The sequence below is a fragment of the Stenella coeruleoalba genome (assembly GCF_951394435.1).
Source record: "Stenella coeruleoalba genome assembly, chromosome: 6".
NCBI lineage: Eukaryota > Metazoa > Chordata > Mammalia > Artiodactyla > Delphinidae > Stenella > Stenella coeruleoalba.
In genome coordinates, this window is record NC_137151.1 from 95,915,188 (window position 1) to 95,935,953 (window position 20,766).

Sequence of the window (20,766 nt, forward strand, 5' to 3'; positions counted from 1 at the left end):
TTTATTTTTCTCCAAATTAACAACACATTTCGATTAGCTGTACGTTAAATAGGAATATATTTTAAAAGAAAGCAACATGCTAAATGAATGATTACACTTTCACAGTTTAAAAACTATCAATGTATCAAAACTTCTAAAACAAGGAATATTTAATACTAGGTTGAAAGGAATATAAACAAACTCAAAATTCTGGATTCTAATGTCTATACTTAGATAAAAATTTAATTTAAAAATCAATCATGTATTTAGTAAAGGAAAAGTAGAAATCCTCACTAAACTTGAACACATGAAGGTGAATTAATTTCTCTCTCCCCAAAACAAAAAAAACAATTAGGAATTATGAAGAGTACTTTTCTTAATTATAGCTATAGCATCCCTATGAAAAGCTTAGTGCTGATCTTCATCTTCCTAATAGCCTTGTTGCTAAATAAGAGTTTATTCAGATTTTCAAACATACTAATGTCGACCTTAGTTCTCTAAAATCAGCAAAAACCAAAAATTCAATTATGTTTGAATTTGTTTTATTACTCTTCAAAATAAAGAGATGTATATATATTTTTAAAAAGAATCATTATGATTTTTAAAATTATTTGAGTTATTTCAGGCCAAGGTTTGAAATATTTTGTAAGTAGCTAACTATACTCAAATTTCTCTCTGGGTAAGCAGATAAAACAGTACAATCACATCCTTCATGACCAGCCTTTTCTCCCACTTGTCAGCTACTAAAAGCTCATAACTCCTTTTAGCCCACTAGTACACTGCCTGGCAAAATAATAAGTTTCACAAGGTTCTTCGGTGTTCTAATGTTCACACAACTGAACTCTCTCCAACAGGCTATGGAAGAAAATAGGCTTCCCTATTTACGACTGTAATTATAAATATAGAGCACTGACATTCTGGACTTCAAAAAAGGTGCTTAATATTTGAAATATTATAATGTGCAGGAAAAGGGGAAGGAGGGAAGGAAGTCATACCTCCAACAGCACTTCTTTGTTTCTATCTGCCATCTCAGCTGTTTCCTTTTTTCCCAGAAGATAATTCTGGAAAAATGAATAGATGAAAGTTAAAGGATAAACCCACTCTGCTATTCCCTTGGCACAGGGATGTATATGATTTCTTCTAGAGACACAGAAACCCTGTGTTGATTCCTGCCTACACAGAGTGAGGGGAACACCCCTTTGAAAAGCAACCTGTTCGTGGGATCTTCACGGAAATGCTTAACACTGACCTCCTCCTTACCTTATCCATTTATCTTGAATTATTCCGTAAACTGCCCTCCCCCAAATCCTGAGGTGATATTACATGCAACAGCTAGCAAATATGTTTTTGTATATCTAATGAAAGCTACACTTACAGGACCTTAAAGGTTTACAAATTATTAAGTACAACAAGTAAGGCAAATTACCTTAAAATATGCTGAGTTTAACTGATCCAGATGGAGAAAATTTAATCTAAATCCCAAATTCTCTGAGGCTACCATGATCTCATTTGCTTGACTCAACTAAAATTTGAATTCTAATTATCAGCCTTATGAAACATTTTTTCACAATCATCTGTAAAAAGATCTGTTGGTATTCCCAAATGTGTATTCTTCACTAAAAATACCCAGTAAAGATGTTTCATGATTAAGCTGCCTGAAGGATAACTATTCAATAACTTTAACACTGCTACTATTTTTCTCATTACTACTTTTTATAGTGGGGCTGTTTTCTCTCACCTATTGATTTTTATAAAATATTTGGGTATTAGGAAGGATTAACTCAAATATTATTTTGGAATACGCAAAGATACTAAATAGATAAAGGTAACATATATTAGAATGTGGAACCATTTACAATCAAGGTTACTGGGTTTTCAAAAAAATAAAATAAATCAAAGTGTCAACTGGATAAATGACAAAAGTAGAGAAACTTAAATATGCAAGTACTTTCCTTTGAGGGATAAGGAACTCACCAAATAAACAGCTCAAAACGGCTCTGAATTAGAGAGAACAGAAACCTGGTAACCCCCTGGAGGTAATCCTGCTTCTCCAAAGGCTCATCCCATCTGGCTCTGCAGAACTGGCAACTTCTTTGAGGCCTGCCACCTGGGCAGTAGTGAATGCTCCAACCGGGTGGTTACCAATCTTTTAACTCTATTAACTTAGCAGTCAGAGAATTATATAATATGAACATTTAAGAATCCTGACCTCTGTAAGCTATAGTCTCACCTGTGGGTTTTTGAAAAGTGCATATTTTTCTATACGCTCCATAAATATAAGCTTGTTTTGGCTATCTCTTGTCCAATTCAGAAGATTTTCAACCAAGTTTTCATGGTCTTCAAAGATTCTCTCTGTCCCAAAATAAAATATCAGTATTTTGTTAGTATTCATCAGAACTGCATAAAAGACAAGAAACCTTGTGAAGTAATTCACAGAAAAACCCTTAACTGACACCCCTGAGAGATTATCTAGTCTTCCCTCTATTTTCAAATAAGGAAACATGCCCTTGTGGTGTTAAGTGACTTCAGCAAAGGTCACACAGCTGCTACATGGAAGGATCAGGACTAGAATCTAGGTCTTCTGACTTCAAGGTCTTCTTCAGCCTTCAGCCTTTGCCCATCCCACCCTTAAAAAAAACCCAACATGCGGGCTTCCCTGGTGGCGCAGTGGTTGACAGTCTGCCTGCCGATGCAGGGGACACGGGTTCGTGCCCCGGTCCGGGAAGATCCCACATGCTGCAGAGCGGCTGGGCCCGTGAGCCATGGCCGCTGAGCCTGCGCGGCTGGAGCCTGTGCTCCGCAACGGGAGAGGCCACAACAGTGAGAGGCCCGCGTACCACACACACACAAAAAAAACACCAACATGTTAGTTACATTTCATAAATTCTGGTATTAAGTGCTTCTAACAGCATTCATTTCTTGTCATTCAAAAAATTTCCAAGATGAGTTCTTCTTTGATCTATGAGTTTTGTTTAAATTTAAACAGAGATGTATTTTCTAATTTCCAAATTAGGAATCAAAGAACTTGTCCTATATATTGAACATATGTTCAAATAACATATTCTAGAGATAATGATTTTTTGAAATTTCTTGAGAGCTGCTTATAACCTCATACCAGAATCAATTTTTAGAAATACTCCATTTCTGCCTGTAAAGAATGCATATTTTCCTGTTATTAGTGTTCTAAATATATCTATATTCATTTTTGTCTGCTTGATTATACTGATCACTGAAAAGATTCTTAGATGAAAAGTTTCTACTATGAAGGTAGACTTGTGAATCTCTCCTGGTAGTTCTGTCAACTTTTGCTTTATAAATTTTAATGCTATTATTAGATAAAATTTAGAATGATTATACCTGCCTGATGAAGATGTATGGTTCTCTTTATCTCTAGTAATGCGTTTTGCTTAAAGTTTATTTTGCCTGATAATAACATAGTTAATATTATCTTTCTTTTGGTTAGTGTCTTTCCACATTCCTTTTACTTTGAATCTTTCTGTGTCTTTAGGTAAAAGGTCTTTTGTAAACAGCAAACACTTGCATTTTGTTCATTCATCCTTTCTAATAATCTCTGTTGTTTAATTGAATGATTTACATTTGTCATAGTTTGTTTCCACCATCTTATTTTGGGCTCTTAGTAGTCCCTTGTTTTCTTTTCTTTTATTCATTCACCAAGTACTGAATGACTACATATTATATTTGAATCACTGTGCCAAATATGATTAAATGATAGTTATGGATCTTTAACTATGGCCATGGAAATATTCTAAAAACTATCATCCAAACATTTTCTGTGTATGGTGACACTATATCTATGAACTCAAACCTTTCTAATTCTCTAAGAATAGTTATAGGGAAGTATTATTAGAATACATGTTTATACATATTAATAAACTTCTAACTTATGGTTTGGTTTTGGGGGTTGTGTATGTGTGTTCTGAAAGAAAAGTGTTAATAATTAAGTTTTTATTTCTCTGGAAACTGCTGTGAAATATTTAAAGATATCATAGGTAGTAAGAGCAATGCAAATACATTTTTTAAACAAAATAGCAAGTTGAAATTGATTACTGATTGAATAAAGCCTAATAAAATAATTATTGCGAGGTTTCTGTAATCACACAATATTACAAAAAGAACACTTTTTAAAAGAGTCAAAGATGATATAAAAAATGAGGGATTTTTAAAGTTAGAAAACACCATACCAAACTACAAAACATAGGAAACTAAGACTTAGTACATCTAGCTAAAAATAAGATGTGCTTTATGTTTCCCCTGAAAGTCAAATGGTGGTATAAAGACTTCAGTACAAATGTGAATAAATGTAACGGTCTTTAGTAAGTGTGTTCAATATATTTGGTTCTTATTTGAAGGGAAAAGAATATTTTGTTACTTAAAAAAAGAGAACAACTTTGTTCTGGCCAAAAAAAAATCTAAAGTGAACTGGAAATGATACTGCACTCAAAGAAATGTCAAAACACTTGGGGGGAAAAAAACAATGTAAAAAGGCCAGGGTTATATAATAGAAAAAAAATACAGTATAAAGATGTCTCAAGTTGCTTTTATCAACATGAAAACTGTTGAAATTACATAGAAATTAAAAAGTAATTATAGCAATGATACTACTAACCCATTTGTAACTCAGAGATGGTTTCCACCAGAGACCAGTCTAAACTATAACCACAGTGAGATTTGTCCATCAGGTTGTCCAGCACTTGTCTCACTGTCTGCCTCTCATCCACCATCATTGTTTTAGAACTATCGTCAGACATGTGGACTCTAATCACCAGCTATAATAGGAAAAAAGGAAATTAAATACAAACCAAAAAACAGGCATTCTAGAAATTTCTTCCAATATTGAGTAATGTTCTGAGTAATGTCCTTAGCTAAAATATAAATTAAAACACAAATAATGATTTATTATGCAAGAAAAATACTCTAAAATTAGGTATTAGATAACCTAACTAAATAAATTTAATGCATTTTTAAAAATTAAAATAACAGGTAAGATTATAATAAGACTATTTTGTTTTACCCTTTTAGAATTTAAAACCAGAAAGGTACTTCTTTTATAATGCATTTTATCCACAAAAAAATACATGTGAAAAATGTATTTGAAAGAAATACCCCTCTATAGCTTGCTATATCTTAGAGCTACGTTACATAAACAAGGCAATTCTTCATAAATCCGTAAAACAGATAAAAATCCCAAACCAAGAAAAAGCCCAAATATCACCTTTTTCACTTGTGCCTCTTTAATTTTCTCTAGGGCAACTCTGATCTTCTCAGCTTTCAATTTTGCTGCCTGTTCTTCCTGTGAACACAAAGCACTTCAGATAAACTAATGCTAAAATAATGAGAATTATTTGAGAAGTCTTTTTATCCTTAAGGATGCTGCTAAAATTAAATTTCAGTAAGAATATAACTTCACACACTTATATAGAACACAATTTAAAAATAACCGTGTTCACAAAGTGAGAGCAGACATATTATAAAGGAACATTTTTTAAGATGCAGACTTGAAGATCTCTTATAATAAGACTAGATTTTCATATTCTAGTGATGTAGTAATTTAATTTTAATTTAATCCAACAGTTTAATTCTCAACTGTCAATCTGAAGCAGATAAATTTCAGGTTTCAGGATAGGGAAAACATGAGGGTATCTGTGGGTCTGCCAGTGACTCTGAATTTATACCCCCTCCAAAGTACAGGCAATTTTTTGCATCGTAATGTTCTGTCCTGTTATACTGAAAACATATCATCATCATAAAAATAGCAAAAAACCAGTATCAATTTATCTCTTTGCAGCCATACAAAAATACTTAGTAAAAAATGTAGGTATGTTCATATTAATATACAAATACAAATAGAGGAGGCTGCATTAAATTCTTAGGTTTTACTCTGCTTTGGAGCAATCACACAATATAATCAATGTCTCGCGTCTTTAAATGCAATTTTGTTTTTATTAATTCATGGATAAAAGTTCTTAAAATACTAATATAATTTTCCAAATATTTAACTTACAGTAATTTCTACTTTATAAAATTTAGATTACAAGTAGTAATAAAATAAAACTATACTTAAAACATTTGCCTATTTTCTCCTAGAACAACATATAGTACTGTAACACTGGTACTTACTTGTACTTTCCAGCAATAGGCCATAGTACACTGTAGCATTAATCTCCAATTGAAAAAGACTCATGTAAGTAAACCTTTGCTTATAATAAAGGATTCCTTTTTAATTCTAAGCTTTTGGTTGCTCTAGCAAATATCTAAAATACCTAAGAAAAACACAAAATGCCATATTATATATTTCTTTACTTAATATGACTTTAAAAAAAAAAGCGAGAAACCTATTCACATCAGCCAATCTTTATCTGCTCTGAATTGTGATTAAAAACCACAATCCATGTGTTATTCTTCGTTAAAAAGCTGAAGTTTCTAGGGCAAAAAAACAAAAACTCAATTCATTTAATAGATTATTCTTCCCTGTTCTCCTAAATTCTGTTGGCTTCCTTATTTTTTAACTGCTTCTCTTTCCATTTCACACTCTAGGCTGACTCCCCTCATTTCAAGCTTAGTATTTACTACTCTGTGGAACAGAGAAGAAAACAGTGGTTAGGAAGGACAGAGGGTTTGTTTGCCAGAAATCTGATCCATTTCAATGAAAGCAGTCAGTGAATTAACATAATAACTAAGGTCTGGAAATACTATCCGTAAACCCAATTAGACACAGAACAAAGAATTGCATTTTAACAATGGAGAGGAGTAAGATAAGACTTGATTCTTAGATATACTCCTCTGATTAAAAGATTAAATCATCCTACCTCCGCCTGTATGCAAATAAACAAATTACAGAATTATAAAATATGTTGACTGTATATTTTAACATAAGATACATTTTTTTTTCTTTTTAAAGCAGGCTATAAAATGAGAAAACTAGACTACTGTCATTAAAACTCTCATTAAAATGCGCAGGCTTCCCTGGTGGCGCAGTGGTTGAGAGTCTGCCTGCCCATGCAGGGGACACGGGTTCGTGCCCCGGTCTGGGAAGATCCCACATGCCGCGGAGCGGCTGGGCCCATGAGCCATGGCCACTGAGCCTGCGTGTCCGGAGCCTGTGCTCCGCAACGGGAGAGGCCACAACAGTGAGAGGCCCGCGTACTGCAAAAAAAAAAGAAAAACAAAACAAAAACCAAACAAACTCTCAGCCTCTAGAATTCTGTGTCTTAGAGAAACAAAATCATTATTAAATTACCAAACCCTATGTGTTTCTGATGAGTGGAGCACTATTCTATACAGGAATTCTAAGTACTAGCATTTTCCAGCGGTTTTTATTAAATCAGTTATTTCATCATATTTTGGAAGATAAAGAGGGAAGCAGAAGTTTTATGAGTGTTTTCTCAATGGGATAATGATTGTATGTTCTTCATGGCTCATTTGCCACATCCTTATATTGGTATAAATGGCTGCTATAAAGAAGAAAAATTTACCAAGGCATAATTTCGAATTTCACTTCATATTTCTGAAAAGCAAATTTAAATCTCAAAGTCTGAAGAGGAAAAACTGATAGTATCAATGCTTTGTGTATCTGGAACATAAACATGAGCTTCTAAAAGGCCAAATTCTTTTATGATATTATGATTGATCTGCATAAGTTAAAAAACGTTTAGAAGATTTCCTCAAAGCCAAATAACATTTTTAAGAAAAAGAGAATATTCAAGAGAATGAGAAGACAAGCCATAGACTAGGGGAAAATATTTATCAGACACATCTGATAAAGGACTATTATCCAAAATATACAAAGAATTTTAAAGCTCAACAAGAAAATGAACAACCCAATTTAAAAACTGGGCCAAAAACCTGAACAGAACTCACCAAAGCTTACACAGATGGCAAATAGCCTGTGAAAAGATGCTCATGTCATATGTCATTAGAGAACTGCCATTGTTGTTTTAATTTAAACAACGATATACCACTACACACATATTAGAATGGCCCAAATCCAAAACACTGAAAACATCAAATGCTGGTGAGGTTGTGGAGCAACAGGAACTCTCAGTCATTGCTGGTGGGAATGCAAAAGGGTACAGCCACTTTAGGAGATAGTTTGGTGGTTTCTTACAAAACTAAACATGCTCTTACAATATTCCAGTAATCAAGCTCCTTAATATCTACCGAAATGAGATGAAAACTTACCTCCACCCCAAAACCTGCGCACAGATGCTTATAGCAGCTTTCTTTATAACTGCCAAAACTTGGAAGCAACCAAGATATCCTTCAGTAGACAAATGGATAAACTGTACTACATCCAGACCATGGAATATTATTCAGTGCTAAAAAAAAGATGAGCTATCAAGCCATGAAAAGACATGGAGGAACCTTAAATGCACATGACTAAGTGAAAGAAGCCAACCTGAAAAGGCTACATATTGTATGATTCCAACTATATGACATTCTGAAAAAGTAAAACTATGGAGACAGTAAAAAGATTAATGGCTGTCAGAGGTTAGGGAGAGGGAGGGATGAATAGGTGGACTACAGAGGATTTTTGTGGGAGTGAAACTACTCTGTATGATACTATAATGATAGCTCCACATCATTACGCATTTGTCCAAAGTCATAGAACGTACAACACCAAGACTGAACCCTAATGTAAACTATGGACTCTGGATGATAATAATGGTCAACACTTGTTCATCAATTATAACAAACGTACCACTCTGGTGGGGGATGTTGATAATGGGGAAGCTATGTACGTGTGAGGGCAAGCGGTATACTGGAAACCTCTGTACCTCCTTCTCAATTTTATTGTGAACCTAACACTGCTCTTAAAAAATAGTCTATTCAAAAATGGAATATAAAAATTTAAATATAGCATTTTGATATTGGTTATAAACACCAAAACAGTATTTTCATACTCCCATTTTATTATTATATTATTTACCAAATACAATAGAATACAACCACTGCTATCTTTTGAAGCAGTGACAAAAAGTCATTCAATTGTAAGATTAATTTAAACTCCCAGATCAGTTTCTGCTCCACAGGCTAAAAAGTTGACATATAGGAAGAAAGGATTAAAGAAACAAGAGAAACAACCAATTAACATACATTAAACCAATCAGATTTCCTAGCCATCAATAAGAAACCATTTTTATGTAGAGCAGCCAGGTGGGCCTATTTTAACATCCAAACTCAGCTATTCTTCCATTTGCTCAAAATACTACTCTTAATAAATACATAAATTGGTCAAATTTGAATTTAAGAACTGTGTGCTTAATTTCAACCTAGGCAAATTTTAGTTTATTCTTCTCCAGTTTATTAGCAAGGATAATCAATCCCTGCTAGAAGCTTTTAGAAGAAACAATTGATCAAAATACCTCTAACTATTAGAGTCTGAATGTCACTGGAGCAAAACTGGAAATAAAAATATTTGTATCAAATTGCAAGATTCATAGTATTTTATACTTCCCATGGGTAATATGCTCTTCCTCAGAAAGTTGGCTTGTATTTACTATATTTAGGCTAGAATCGTACTTTTAACCATAACAACCATAGAAAGGAAGAAATTGTTTTAAGCTCAGAGTGCTGTGCAATACAGGAAAGGTCAATAAATCTTTGCTGATGTGTTTAGATTATATACTTAGAAGACATCTAATAGTTTACTTATTTAGGCAAGGTAAATCTCTGTTCAATGTCTGCAGGCCAAGTTTAATACAAAGAACAAAGCTTTATTCATCCCATCTTCTCTTCTGTTTGTTAAAGTTGACAAACTCAGGTAGGTCTTAAGTTTTCTGCCCCTTATCTTTGGGCTATCCCTTTGTTCACACTGTTTGTCTCACAACCATCCTTAACATAAGTAAAAGATACCTCACACATATAACAACTTAACTTTCTCTCCTACCCCTTCCCTTAAAAGGGCAAGAGACAACCTATTTTTCCACCTGAAAAACTCCTGTGTGGCTATCAATAACCATCAAATGCCAAGCCTCCTCAAATTTACATAAAGGACAAAAACTCCGTTAAGATCTTATGATTAAATGAAAGCCAATGCTGTGGTTACAAAGTGTTACAGCATTCTCTTCATGTTACAGCATTCTCTTCAGCGTAAAAATTAGAATACTTACAGAAAGAGTTACAGTTGCAAAGAACTGGCTAGTGAATTCCTTCAGCTAAGAAATTATTAAGGCTTTGTGGGTTCGGAACCAATGGGATTGAAATTAAGGAGCTGAAGAGTAGTTAGCAGTTTCTTTGAGGTCCAGTTTGTGTCACAGATTACAATAAAGTTGTGTAAATTAAAATGATTCAAAGAAAACTTGGAGTGATGAACAGTTTAATGCCCACAAAATGTTCTATTCTATAAAACTGCTTAGAGCCAAAATAATAATAGTAACAACTAGTCTACTTCCCCCTGAAGAAATCACGAAACAGATTCTCTCACTAAGAAGAGAACTAATATTAACTGAACACCTACTTGCCACACACTACAAGGCATGTATCTCATCTAATTCTCAATAATGCAGGGGCTAACATTATTATTATTATGTCCACTGAACTAATTAAGGCCCAGAAAGACTTATCTTTCAAAGATCATACAGGCAGTTACCAAGTGAATAACTACTTGCTCTTTCTACCATGTCACAGTCCCTTTTGTCCTTAAGGATTATAGCATACATACACTTTGGGGATAACAGTAAATAAAAACTGCTTATCAAAAACAAAAGACTTTCAGTAATATAAAAGCATTTTTACAACTTCTCTGAAGCAAAGAAAAGGGTGATTAACAGTACAGCAGTCCTTGAAACCTCGATGGTCACTAGAGGACCATTCTTTTACATGACAGATGTTTGTCGAGACTGTCCAGGCTTGGGCTTGAGTGCCGGGGATACAGAGCTCCTGCTCTCATGGAGCTTACATTTAACGAGAGACAAGAAAGAAACAGGTATGAGATAAGTCAGTTAGTGGTCAGTTCTATGAAAAAAAATAAAATAAAGCAGGTTAAAGGAGTAAAGAGTGAAAAAATGCATTATTTCAGGAGGTCAGGGAAGGCCTTTCAAATGGTACCCAGAGACTTAAGGGCATCAGATCAGCAATGTGTCTTTTGCCCGCTGCTCCCATTTATGGCAAAATAGTCCTGTGCTGGCACTAATGCTGCTCCTAGAAGAAATAGGTTGGCATTGTTTTTGCAGAGGCTCCTGGCTCAGAACTGTATAATGGGGTAGTGATTTCATTAACAGTGATATAATGGCAACTGGATTGGGGATGGAAACAAACAAACAAAGCATTCTTTTTGCATTCTTGGCCTAAGCAGTGTTACTGTGTTCATTTTACTGTGTTCTAACTACCCAGTGTTACAAAGTCCTAGTTTGGAAAAGTGCAGGTCAGAGGTGAGTCAGTAACTGGGACACCATGCTTTTGGGTAAGGGGAACCAGACTGCCACACAGGTGGTATGAAAGAGGTATAAACTCAACTAAGCTTCAAAACAGCCACATGCTCTGGTAGAGGGCACTGACATCGAGAGGTCCCTGTGGCTCTGGTTATCTAGGAGTTTCTGCCACCTCGTCCTTGACTCCATCCCCCACTCCACCCTAAACGTTTAGGTTCTATGCTACTGAGTCACCTTCCTGATCAAATGTCTTGTTGTATAAAAGCAGGGCAGTATATAGAGGTAGCTAGAGTCAGATGTTGGCCACATACACCAGTAATGCCAGCACTTGGATCTGAGTAGCGATGGCTCTGACGCTGCAGTGAGTATCAACATCTCTTGGGCAAAGGGAGATGAGAAGTTACTGCCTGCATTTTTTCCAAACTTGCAAACACCTTACTCTCCCTGTTATAGGAACTCTGTTCTGTTCACTGCCATATCTCAAGGGTTGTAAACAGTGTCTGGCACATAATAGGTATTCAGTAAATATTTGTTGAATGAAGTTATTCTCTTCAATAGATTCTCACTGCATTTAGCGGGGGGCGGGGGGGGGGAACTCCTCAGTGTGCCTTGAATGATCTGATTCCTGTCTACCTCTCCAAACCTAAATCAAGATACTCATATCTTCATTCAACTACTCAACTACTGTGGCTCCAGCAACATAGTGTTTCTTCAGCTTCTCAAACATGCCAAGCTTTTTTCTCCCTGGACCTCTCTACTTGGAACATTTCCCTTCACCCTCAAGCTGGCTTCTTTTCATCCTTCAAGCTTTACATTAAATATCACCCCTGATAAGGGCCTTTGCTGATGTTACCATCTAAAGGAAATGTAGCCCTAATCCTCCCCCCAGTATTCTCTATTACTTACCTTGTTTCCTTCATAGCACTTAACATGATTTAGAGTTTGTTTACATGCTTGCTTGTAAACGTTTTTTATCTATATTCCTAAAGAGACTGTGAGCTGCTGAGGGCAGGGACGATGTCCACTTCATACAAAATTATTGTATATCCCAGCACCTAACGCAGTACACGATTAAACAAATATTTGTTGAATAAATAGGCAATGGAAATGGTAGTATGTTATACTTCATCTGAGAGCAGTATACAAAATGCACTGGAGGAGGGACAGGCAAAAATAGAGACAAGAGTCGTGGCTCTAATAAAAAATACGAGGCTGCTTTAGGGTGGTGGCAATGGGAATGAAATGGATGGGTGAACTCAACCAATCCTACAGATTATGACAAGCTTATTAGAGCTCTGAGATAATAAGTGACAAGAAAGGCACCAGATGGCTCAAACCTGGGTAAGTGGGGGAGTGGCAGCATTGTGTACAGAAACAGAGGTGTCAAAAGAAGAAAACAGATATAAATTGTGAGGCCCCAGGGAGAGTGTGGTTAAGGAAGCTGAAGACCTGCAGAACTGGAGGTGCTGGTCATCTTCCAGGAAATGTCTGACAGCGACCTCTCAGGAAGAGAGACCTCATCTATTAACAGAGATCCTAGTTGAAGCTATGAGAGTGGATTCCAGAGAGAGAGTGAACAGAGAAGGAAGAGCTAAGAAAAAGGGAAGAATTTTGCTCTTTGCTCTGGTTATAACGTACACGGCTACCATATGCTTAAGATTTCTAAATTTCCCTCATCTTTAAGCTGCTTCTACCCTATTCCTAGATCTCCTTTAGGGAGAGAAACTCAAGCAAAAGAAAGGGTTTTATTGTTGATTCTTTTTTTTTTCTTTTTTTTAACATCTTATTGGAGTATAATTGTTTTACAATGGTATGTTAGTTTCAGCTTCACAACAAAATGAATCAGTTATATATATACATATGTTCCCATATCTCTTCCCGCTTGCGTCTCCCTCCCTCCCACCCTCCCTATCCCACCCCTCCAGGCGGTCACAAAGCACCGAGCTGATCTCCCTGTGCTAGGCGGCTGCTTCCCACTAGCTATCTACCTTACGTTTGGTAGTGTATATATGTCCATGCCTCTCTCTCGCTTTGTCACAGCTTCCCCTTCCCCTTCCCCATATCCTCAAGTCCATGCTCTAGTAGGTCTGTGTCTTTATTCCTGTTTCACCCCTAGGTTTTTCATGACATTTTTTTTTCTTAAATTCCATATATATGTGTTAGCATACGGTATTTGTCTTTCTCTTTCTGACTTACTTCACTCTGTATGACAGACTCTAGGTCTATCCACCTCATTACAAATAGCTCAATTTCGTCTCTTTTTATGGCTGAGTAATATTCCATTGTATATATGTGCCACATCTTCTTTATCCATTCATCCGATGATGGACACTTAGATTGTTTCCATCTCTGGGCTATTGTAAATAGAGCTGCAATGAACATTTTGGTACATGACTCTTTTTGAATTATGGTTTTCTCAGGGTATATGCCCAGTAGTGGGATTACTGGGTAATATGGTAGTTCTATTTGTAGTTTTTTAAAAAAACTCCATACTGTTCTCCACAGTGGCTGTAACAAGTTACATTCCCACCAACAGTGTAAGAGGGTTCCCTTTTCTCCACACCCTCTCCAGCATTTATTGTTTCTAGATTTTTTGATGATGGCCATTCTGACTGGTGTGAGATGATATCTCATTGTAGTTTTGATTTGCATTTCTCTAATGATCAGTGATGTTGAGCATTCTTTCATGTGTTTGTTGGCACTCTGTATATCTTCTTTGGAGAAATGTCTATTTAGGTCTTCTGCCCATTTTTGGATAGGGCTGTTTTTTTGTTATTAAGCTGCATGAGCTGCTTATAAATTTTGGAGATTAATCCTTTGTCAGTTGCTTCATTTGCAAATATTTTCTCCCATTCTGAGGGTTGTCTTTTGGTCTTGTTTATGGTTTCCTTTGCTGCGCAAAAGCTTTTAAGTTTCATTAGGTTCCATTTGTTTACTTTTGTTTTTATTTCCATTTCTCTAGGAGGTGGGTCAAAAAGGACCTTGCTGTGATTTATGTCATAGAGTGTCCTGCCTATGTTTTCCTCTAAGAGTTTGATAGTTTCTGGCCTTACATTTAGGTCTTTAATCCATTTTGAGCTTATTTTTGTGTATGGTGTTAGGGAGTGATCTAATCTCATACTTTTACATGTAGCTGTCCAGTTTTCCCAGCACCACTTATTGAAGAGGCTGTCCTTTCTCCACTATACATTCCTGCCTCCTTTGTCAAAGATAAGGTGACCATATGTGCGTGGGTTTATCTCTGGGCTTTCTATCCTGTTCCATTGATCTCTCTTTCTGTTTTTGTGGCAGTACCATACTCTCTTGATTACTGTAGCTTTGTAGTACAGTCTGAAGTCAGGAAGCCTGATTCCTCCAGCTCCGTTTTTCACTCTCAAGATTGCTTTGGCTATTCGGGGCCTTTTTGTTTCCATACAAATTGTGAAATTTTTTGTTCTAGTTCTGTGAAAAATGCCAGTGGTAGTTTGATAGGGATTGCATTGAATCTGTAGATTGCTTTGGGTAGTAGAGTCATTTTCACAATGTTGATGCTTCCAATCCAAGAACGTGGTATATCTCTCCATCTATTTGTATCATCTTTAATTTCTTTCATCAGTGTCTTATAATTTTCTGCATACAGGTCTTTTGTCTCCTTAGGTAGGTTTTTTCCTAGATATTTTATTCTTTTTGTTCCAATGGTAAATGGGAGTGTTTTCTTGATTTCACTTTCAGATTTTTCATCATTAGTGTATAGGAATGCCAGAGATTTCTGTCCATTAATTTTGTATCCTGCTACTTTACCAAATTCATTGATTAGCTCTAGTAGTTTTCTGGTAGTATCTTTAGGATTCTCTATGTATAGGATCATGTCATCTGCAAACAGTGACAGCTTTACTTCTTCTTTTCCGATTTGGATTCCTTTTATTTCCTTTTCTTCTCTGATTGCTGTGGCTAAAACTTCCAAAACTATGTTGAATAAGAGTGGTGAGAGTGGGCAACCTTGTCTTGTTCCTGATCTTAGTGGAAATGCTTTCAGTTTTTCACCATTGAGGACGATGTTGGTTGTGGGTTTGTCATATATGGCCTTTATTATGTTGAGGAAAGTTCCCTCTATGCCTACTTTCTGCAGGGTTTTTATCATAAATGGGTGTTGAATTTTGTCAAAAGCTTTCTCTGCATCTATTGAAATGATCATATGGTTTTTCTCCTTCAATTTGTTAATATGGTGTATCACCTTGATTGATTTGCGTATATTGAAGAATCCTTGCATTCCTGGAATAAACCCCACTTGATCATGGTGTATGATCCGTTTAATGTGCTGTTGGATTCCGTTTGCTAGTATTTTGTTGAGGATTTTTGCATCTATGTTCATCAGTGATATTGGCCTGTAGTTTTCTTTTTTTGTGACGTCCTTGTCTGGTTTTGGTATCAGGGTGATGGTGGCCTCGTAGAATGACTTGGGGAGTGTTCCTCCCTCTGCTATATTTTGGAAGAGTTTGAGAAGGATAGGTGATAGCTCTTCTCTAAATGTTTGATAGAATTTGCCTGTGAAGCCATCTGGTCCTGGGCTTTTGCTTGTTGGAAGATTTTTAATCACAGTTTCAATTTCAGTGCTTGTGACTGGTCTGTTCATATTTTCTATTTCTTCCTGATTCAGTCTTGGCAGGTTGTGCCTTTCTAAGAATTTGTCCATTTCTTCCAGGTTGTCCATTTTATTGGCATAGAGTTGCTTGTAGTAATCTCTCATGATCTTTTGTATTTCTGCAGTGTCAGTTGTTACTTCTCCTTTTTCATTTCTAATTCTATTGATTTGAGTCTTCTCCCTTTTTTTCTTGATGAGTCTGGCTAATGGTTTATCAATTTTGTTTATCCTTTCAAAGAACCAGCTTTTAGTTTTACTGATCTTTGCTATCGTTTCCTTCATTTCTTTTTCATTTATTTCTGATCTGATTTTTATGATTTCTTTCCTTCTGCTAACTTTGGGGTTTTTTTGTTCTTCTTTCTCTAATTGCTTTAAGTGCAAGGTTAGGTTGTTTATTCGAGATGTTTCCTGTTTCTTAAGGTAGGATTGTATTGCTATAAACTTCCCTCTGAGAACTGCTTTTGCTGCATTCCATAGATTTTGGGTCGTCGTGTCTTCATTGTCATTTGTTTCTAGATATTTTTTGATTTCCTCTTTGATTTCTTCAGTGATCACTTCGTTATTAAGTAGTGTATTGTTTAGCCTTCATGTGTTTGTATTTTTTACAGATCTTTTCCTGTAATTGATATCTAGTCTCATAGCGTTGTGGTCGGAAAAGATACTTGATACAATTTCAATTTTCTTAAATTTACCAAGGCTTGATTTGTGACCCAAGATATGATCTATCCTGGAGAATGTTCCATGAGCACTTGACAAAAATGTGTATTCTGTTGTTTTTGGATGGAATGTCCTATAAATATCAATTAAGTCCATCTCGTTTAATGTATCATTTAAAGCTTGTGTTTCCTTATTTATTTTCATTTTGGATGATCTGTCCATTGGTGAAAGTGGGGTGTTAAAGTCCCCTACTATGAATGTGTTACTGTCGATTTCCCCTTTTATGGCTGTATTTGCCTTATGTATTGAGGTGCTCCTATGTTGGGTGCATAAATATTTACAATTGTTATATCTTCTTCTTGGATCAAAGCCTTGATCATTATGTAGTGTCCTTTTTTGTCTCTTCTAATAGTCTTTGTTTTAAAGTCTATTTTGTCTGATATGAGAATTGCTACTCCAGCTTTCTTTTGGTTTCCATTTGCATGAAATACCTTTTTCCATCCCCTTACTTTCAGTCTGTATGTGTCTCTAGGTCTGAAGTGGGTCTCTTGTAGACAGCAAATATATGCATCTTGTTTTTGTATCCATTCAGCCAATCTGTGTCTTTTGGTGGGAGCATTTAGTCCATTTACATTTAAGGTAATTATCGATGTGTGTGTTCCCATTCCCATTTTCTTAATTGTTTTGGGTTCGTTATTGTAGGTCTTTTCCTTCTTTTGTGTTTCTTGCCTAGAGAAGTTCCTTTAGCAGTTGTTGTAGAGCTGGTTTGGTGGTGCTGAACTCTCTCAGCTTTTGCTTGTCTGTAAAGGTTTTAATTTCTCCATCAAATCTGAATGAGATCCTTGCTGGCTAGAGTAATCTTGGTTGCAGGTTTTTCTCCTTCAACACTTTCAATATGTCCTGCCACTCCCTTCTGGCTTGCAGAGTTTCTGCTGAAAGATCAGCTGTTAACCTTATGGGGATTCCCTTGTGTGTTATTTGTTGTTTTTCCCTTGCTGCTCATAATATGTTTTCTTTGTATTTAATTTTTGACAGTTTGATTAATATGTGTCTTGGAGTATTTTTCCTTGGATTTATCCTGTATGGGACTCTCTGTGCTTCCTGGACTTGATTAACTATTTCCTTTCCCATATTAGGGAAGTTTTCAACTATAATCTCTTCAAATATTTTCTCAGTCCCTTTCTCTCTTCTTCTTCTGGAACCCCTATAATTCGAATGTTGGTGCGTTTAATGTTGTCCCAGAGGTCTCTGAGACTGTCCTCAGTTCTTTTCATTCTTTTTTCTTTATTCTGCTCTGCAGTAGTTATTTCCACTAGTTTATCTTCCAGGTCACTTATCCGTTCTTCTGCCTCAGTTATTCTGCTATTGATCCCATCTAGAGTATTTTTCATTTCATTTATTATGTTGTTCATCATTGTTTGTTTCATCTTTAGTTCTTCTAGGTCCTTGTTAACTGATTCTTGCATTTTGTCTATTCTATTTCCAAGATTTTGGATCATCTTTACTATCATTATTCTGAATTCTTTTTCAGGTCGACTGCCTATTTCCTCTTCATTTGTTAGGTCTGGTGGGTTTTTATCTTGCTCCTTCATCTGCTGTGTTTTTCTGTCTTTTCATTTTGCTTATCTTACTGTGTTTGGGGTCTCCTTTTTGCAGGCTGAAGGTTCGTAGTTCCTGTTGTTTTTGTGTCTGTCCCCAGTGGCTAAGGTTGGTTCAGTGGGTTGTGTAGGCTTCCTGGTGGAGAGGACTAGTGCCTGTGTTCTGGTGGATGAGGCTGGATCTTGTCTTTCTGGTGGGCAGGTCCCCGTCTGGTGGTGTGTTTTGGGGTGTCTGTAGACTTATTATGATTTTGGGCAGCCTCTCTGCTAATGGGTGGGGTTGTGTTCCTGTCTTGCTAGTTGTTTGGCATAGGATATCCAGCACTGTACCTTGCTGGTCGTTGAGTGAAGCTGGGTGCTGGCGTTGAGATGGAGATCTCTGGGAGATTTTCGCCGTTTGATATTATGTGCAGCTGGGAGGCCTCTTGTGGACCAGTGTCCTGAAGTTGGCTCTCCCACCTCAGAGGCACAGCACTAACTCCTGGCTGCAGCACCAAGAGTCTTTCATTCACACTGCTCCTTAATTTGGGATGATTCGTTGTCTATTCATGTATTCCACAGATGCAGGGTACATCAAGTTGATTGTGGAGCTTTAATCCGCTGCTTCTGAGGCTGCTGGGAGAGATTTCCCTTTCTCTTCTTTGTTCTCACAGCTCCCAGGGGCTCAGCTTTGGATTTGGCCCCACCTGTGCGTGTAGGTTGCCAGAGAGCGTCTGTTCTTTGCTCAGACAGGACGGGGTTAAAGGAGCCGCTGATTCGGAGGCTCTGGCTCACTCAGGCCGGGGGCGGGGGGGGGGGGGGTCACGGAGTGCGGGGCGGGCCTGCGGCGGCAGAGGCCGGCGTGACGTTGCTAGCCTGAGGCGCGCCGTGTGTTCTCCCGGGTGAGTTGTCCCTGGATCCCGGGACCCTGGCAGTGGCGGGCTGCACAGGCTCCCCGTAAGGGGGTGTGGATAGTGACCTGTGTTCACACACAGGCTTCTTGGTGGCGGCAGCAGCGACCTTAGCGTCTCATGTCTGTCTCTGGGCTCTGCACTTTTAGCCGCGGCTCACGCCCGTTTCTGGAGCTCTCTTAAGCAGCGTTCTTAATCCCCTCTCCTCGTGCACCAGGAAACAGGGAAGAAAAAGTCTCTTGCCTCTTCGGCAGGTCCAGACTTTTCCCCGGACTCTCTCCCGGCTAGCCGCGGTGCACTAACGCCCTGCAGGCTGTGTTCACGCCGCCAAGCTCAGTCCTCTCCCGGCGCTCCGACAGAAGCCGGAGCCTCAGCTCCCAGCCCCGCCCGCCCCATCGGGCGAGCAGACAAGCCTCTCGGCTGGTGAGTGCCGGTCGGCCCCGATCCTCTGCGCTGGAATCTCTCTGCTTTGCCCTCCGCACCCCTGTTGCTGTGCTCTCTTCCGCGGCTCCGAAGCTCCCCCACTCCGCCACCCACAGTCTCCGCCCGCGAAGGGGCTTCCTAGTGTGTGGACACTTTTTCTCCTTCACAGCTCCTTCCCGCTGGTGCAAGTCCCGTCCCTATCCTTTTGTCTCTGTTTATTCTTTTTTCTTTTGCCCTAACCAGGTACGTGGGGGGTTCCTTGCCTTTTAGGAGGTCTGAGGTCTTCTGCCAGCGTTCAGTAGGTGCTCCGTAGGAGTTGTTGCACGCGTAGATATATTTCTGGTGTATCTGTGGGGAGGAAGGTTATCTCCGAGTCTTACTCTTCCGCCATCTTCCCGGAAGTCCTATTGCTGATTCTTGAGTCTTCTCTTTGAGCTGTTACTCATGGAGATTTTAATTTTAGCTTTACCATCTTCTTTCACAAGTTTATAAAGTTAAGAAGAAATAATTTTTTAAAGTCCGGGAAGATCCCACATGCCGCGGAGCGGCTGGGCCCGTGAGCCATGGCCGCTGAGCCTGCGCGTCCGGAGCCTGTGCCCCGCAACGGGAGAGGCCACAACAGTGAGAGGCCCGCGTACCGCAAAAAAAAAAAAAAAAGAAAGAAACCCTCTGATACGATAATAAAAACTTAAGAGACATAAACCATAATTACTTTGTATATTCTTCAGAAACTATCTATAACCAAGTCTGACATGCTTGAATTTAACATTATTTAAATAAAATAACAAAATAAAAACATGACTTGTGAGGAGGTAGAAAGCTGTTCAGCTTCCCTATTCTGTTCTTCCTGAGTTAATGATGACAGTGGCTAAGTGATTTTAAATTGTTGTAAAATGCAAGCCCAATGAAAATCCAGCTGGACTGATTCAAACCATTCTGAGGGCAGAGAACTGAGAAATTTAAATTGCAGCCTTCTCTTCCAATTTGATTAAACTAATGTAAAGTAAGATTCTGTTTATATAAATAAATGTTTAATTAAATGAGGCATTGATAATATAAACAAAAATTAAAAAACAAAGTTTGCTAAAGTACCTCACAGCATGGATGGCCATTAGAAGTAAGTTAAAATTAAACAATGATTTCAGACTTCAAAATTAAATACAACGTTAAACTAGAAAAAGTGCCAACACACTTGGGCAGGCTGTCAG

The 20,766-nt window shown here is 37.5% G+C and overlaps 1 protein-coding gene across 2 annotated transcripts in view; it reads right to left on the reverse strand.

The window, feature by feature from the left end:
• RAPH1 (Ras association (RalGDS/AF-6) and pleckstrin homology domains 1) overlaps positions 1–20,766 on the reverse strand; it is a gene marked incomplete at its 3' end in the record, with an annotated part of 92,394 nt that overhangs the window by 15,018 nt on the left and 56,610 nt on the right. For both annotated transcript variants that reach the window (XM_079925387.1, XM_079925386.1), the window contains 4 exons: positions 5,213–5,290; positions 4,607–4,766; positions 2,210–2,331; positions 975–1,040 (listed from right to left, as the gene is read on the reverse strand). In XM_079925387.1, the coding sequence (XP_079781513.1) occupies positions 975–1,040; positions 2,210–2,331; positions 4,607–4,766; positions 5,213–5,290 (426 nt within the window). The remainder of the gene's footprint in view (positions 1–974; positions 1,041–2,209; positions 2,332–4,606; positions 4,767–5,212; positions 5,291–20,766) is intronic.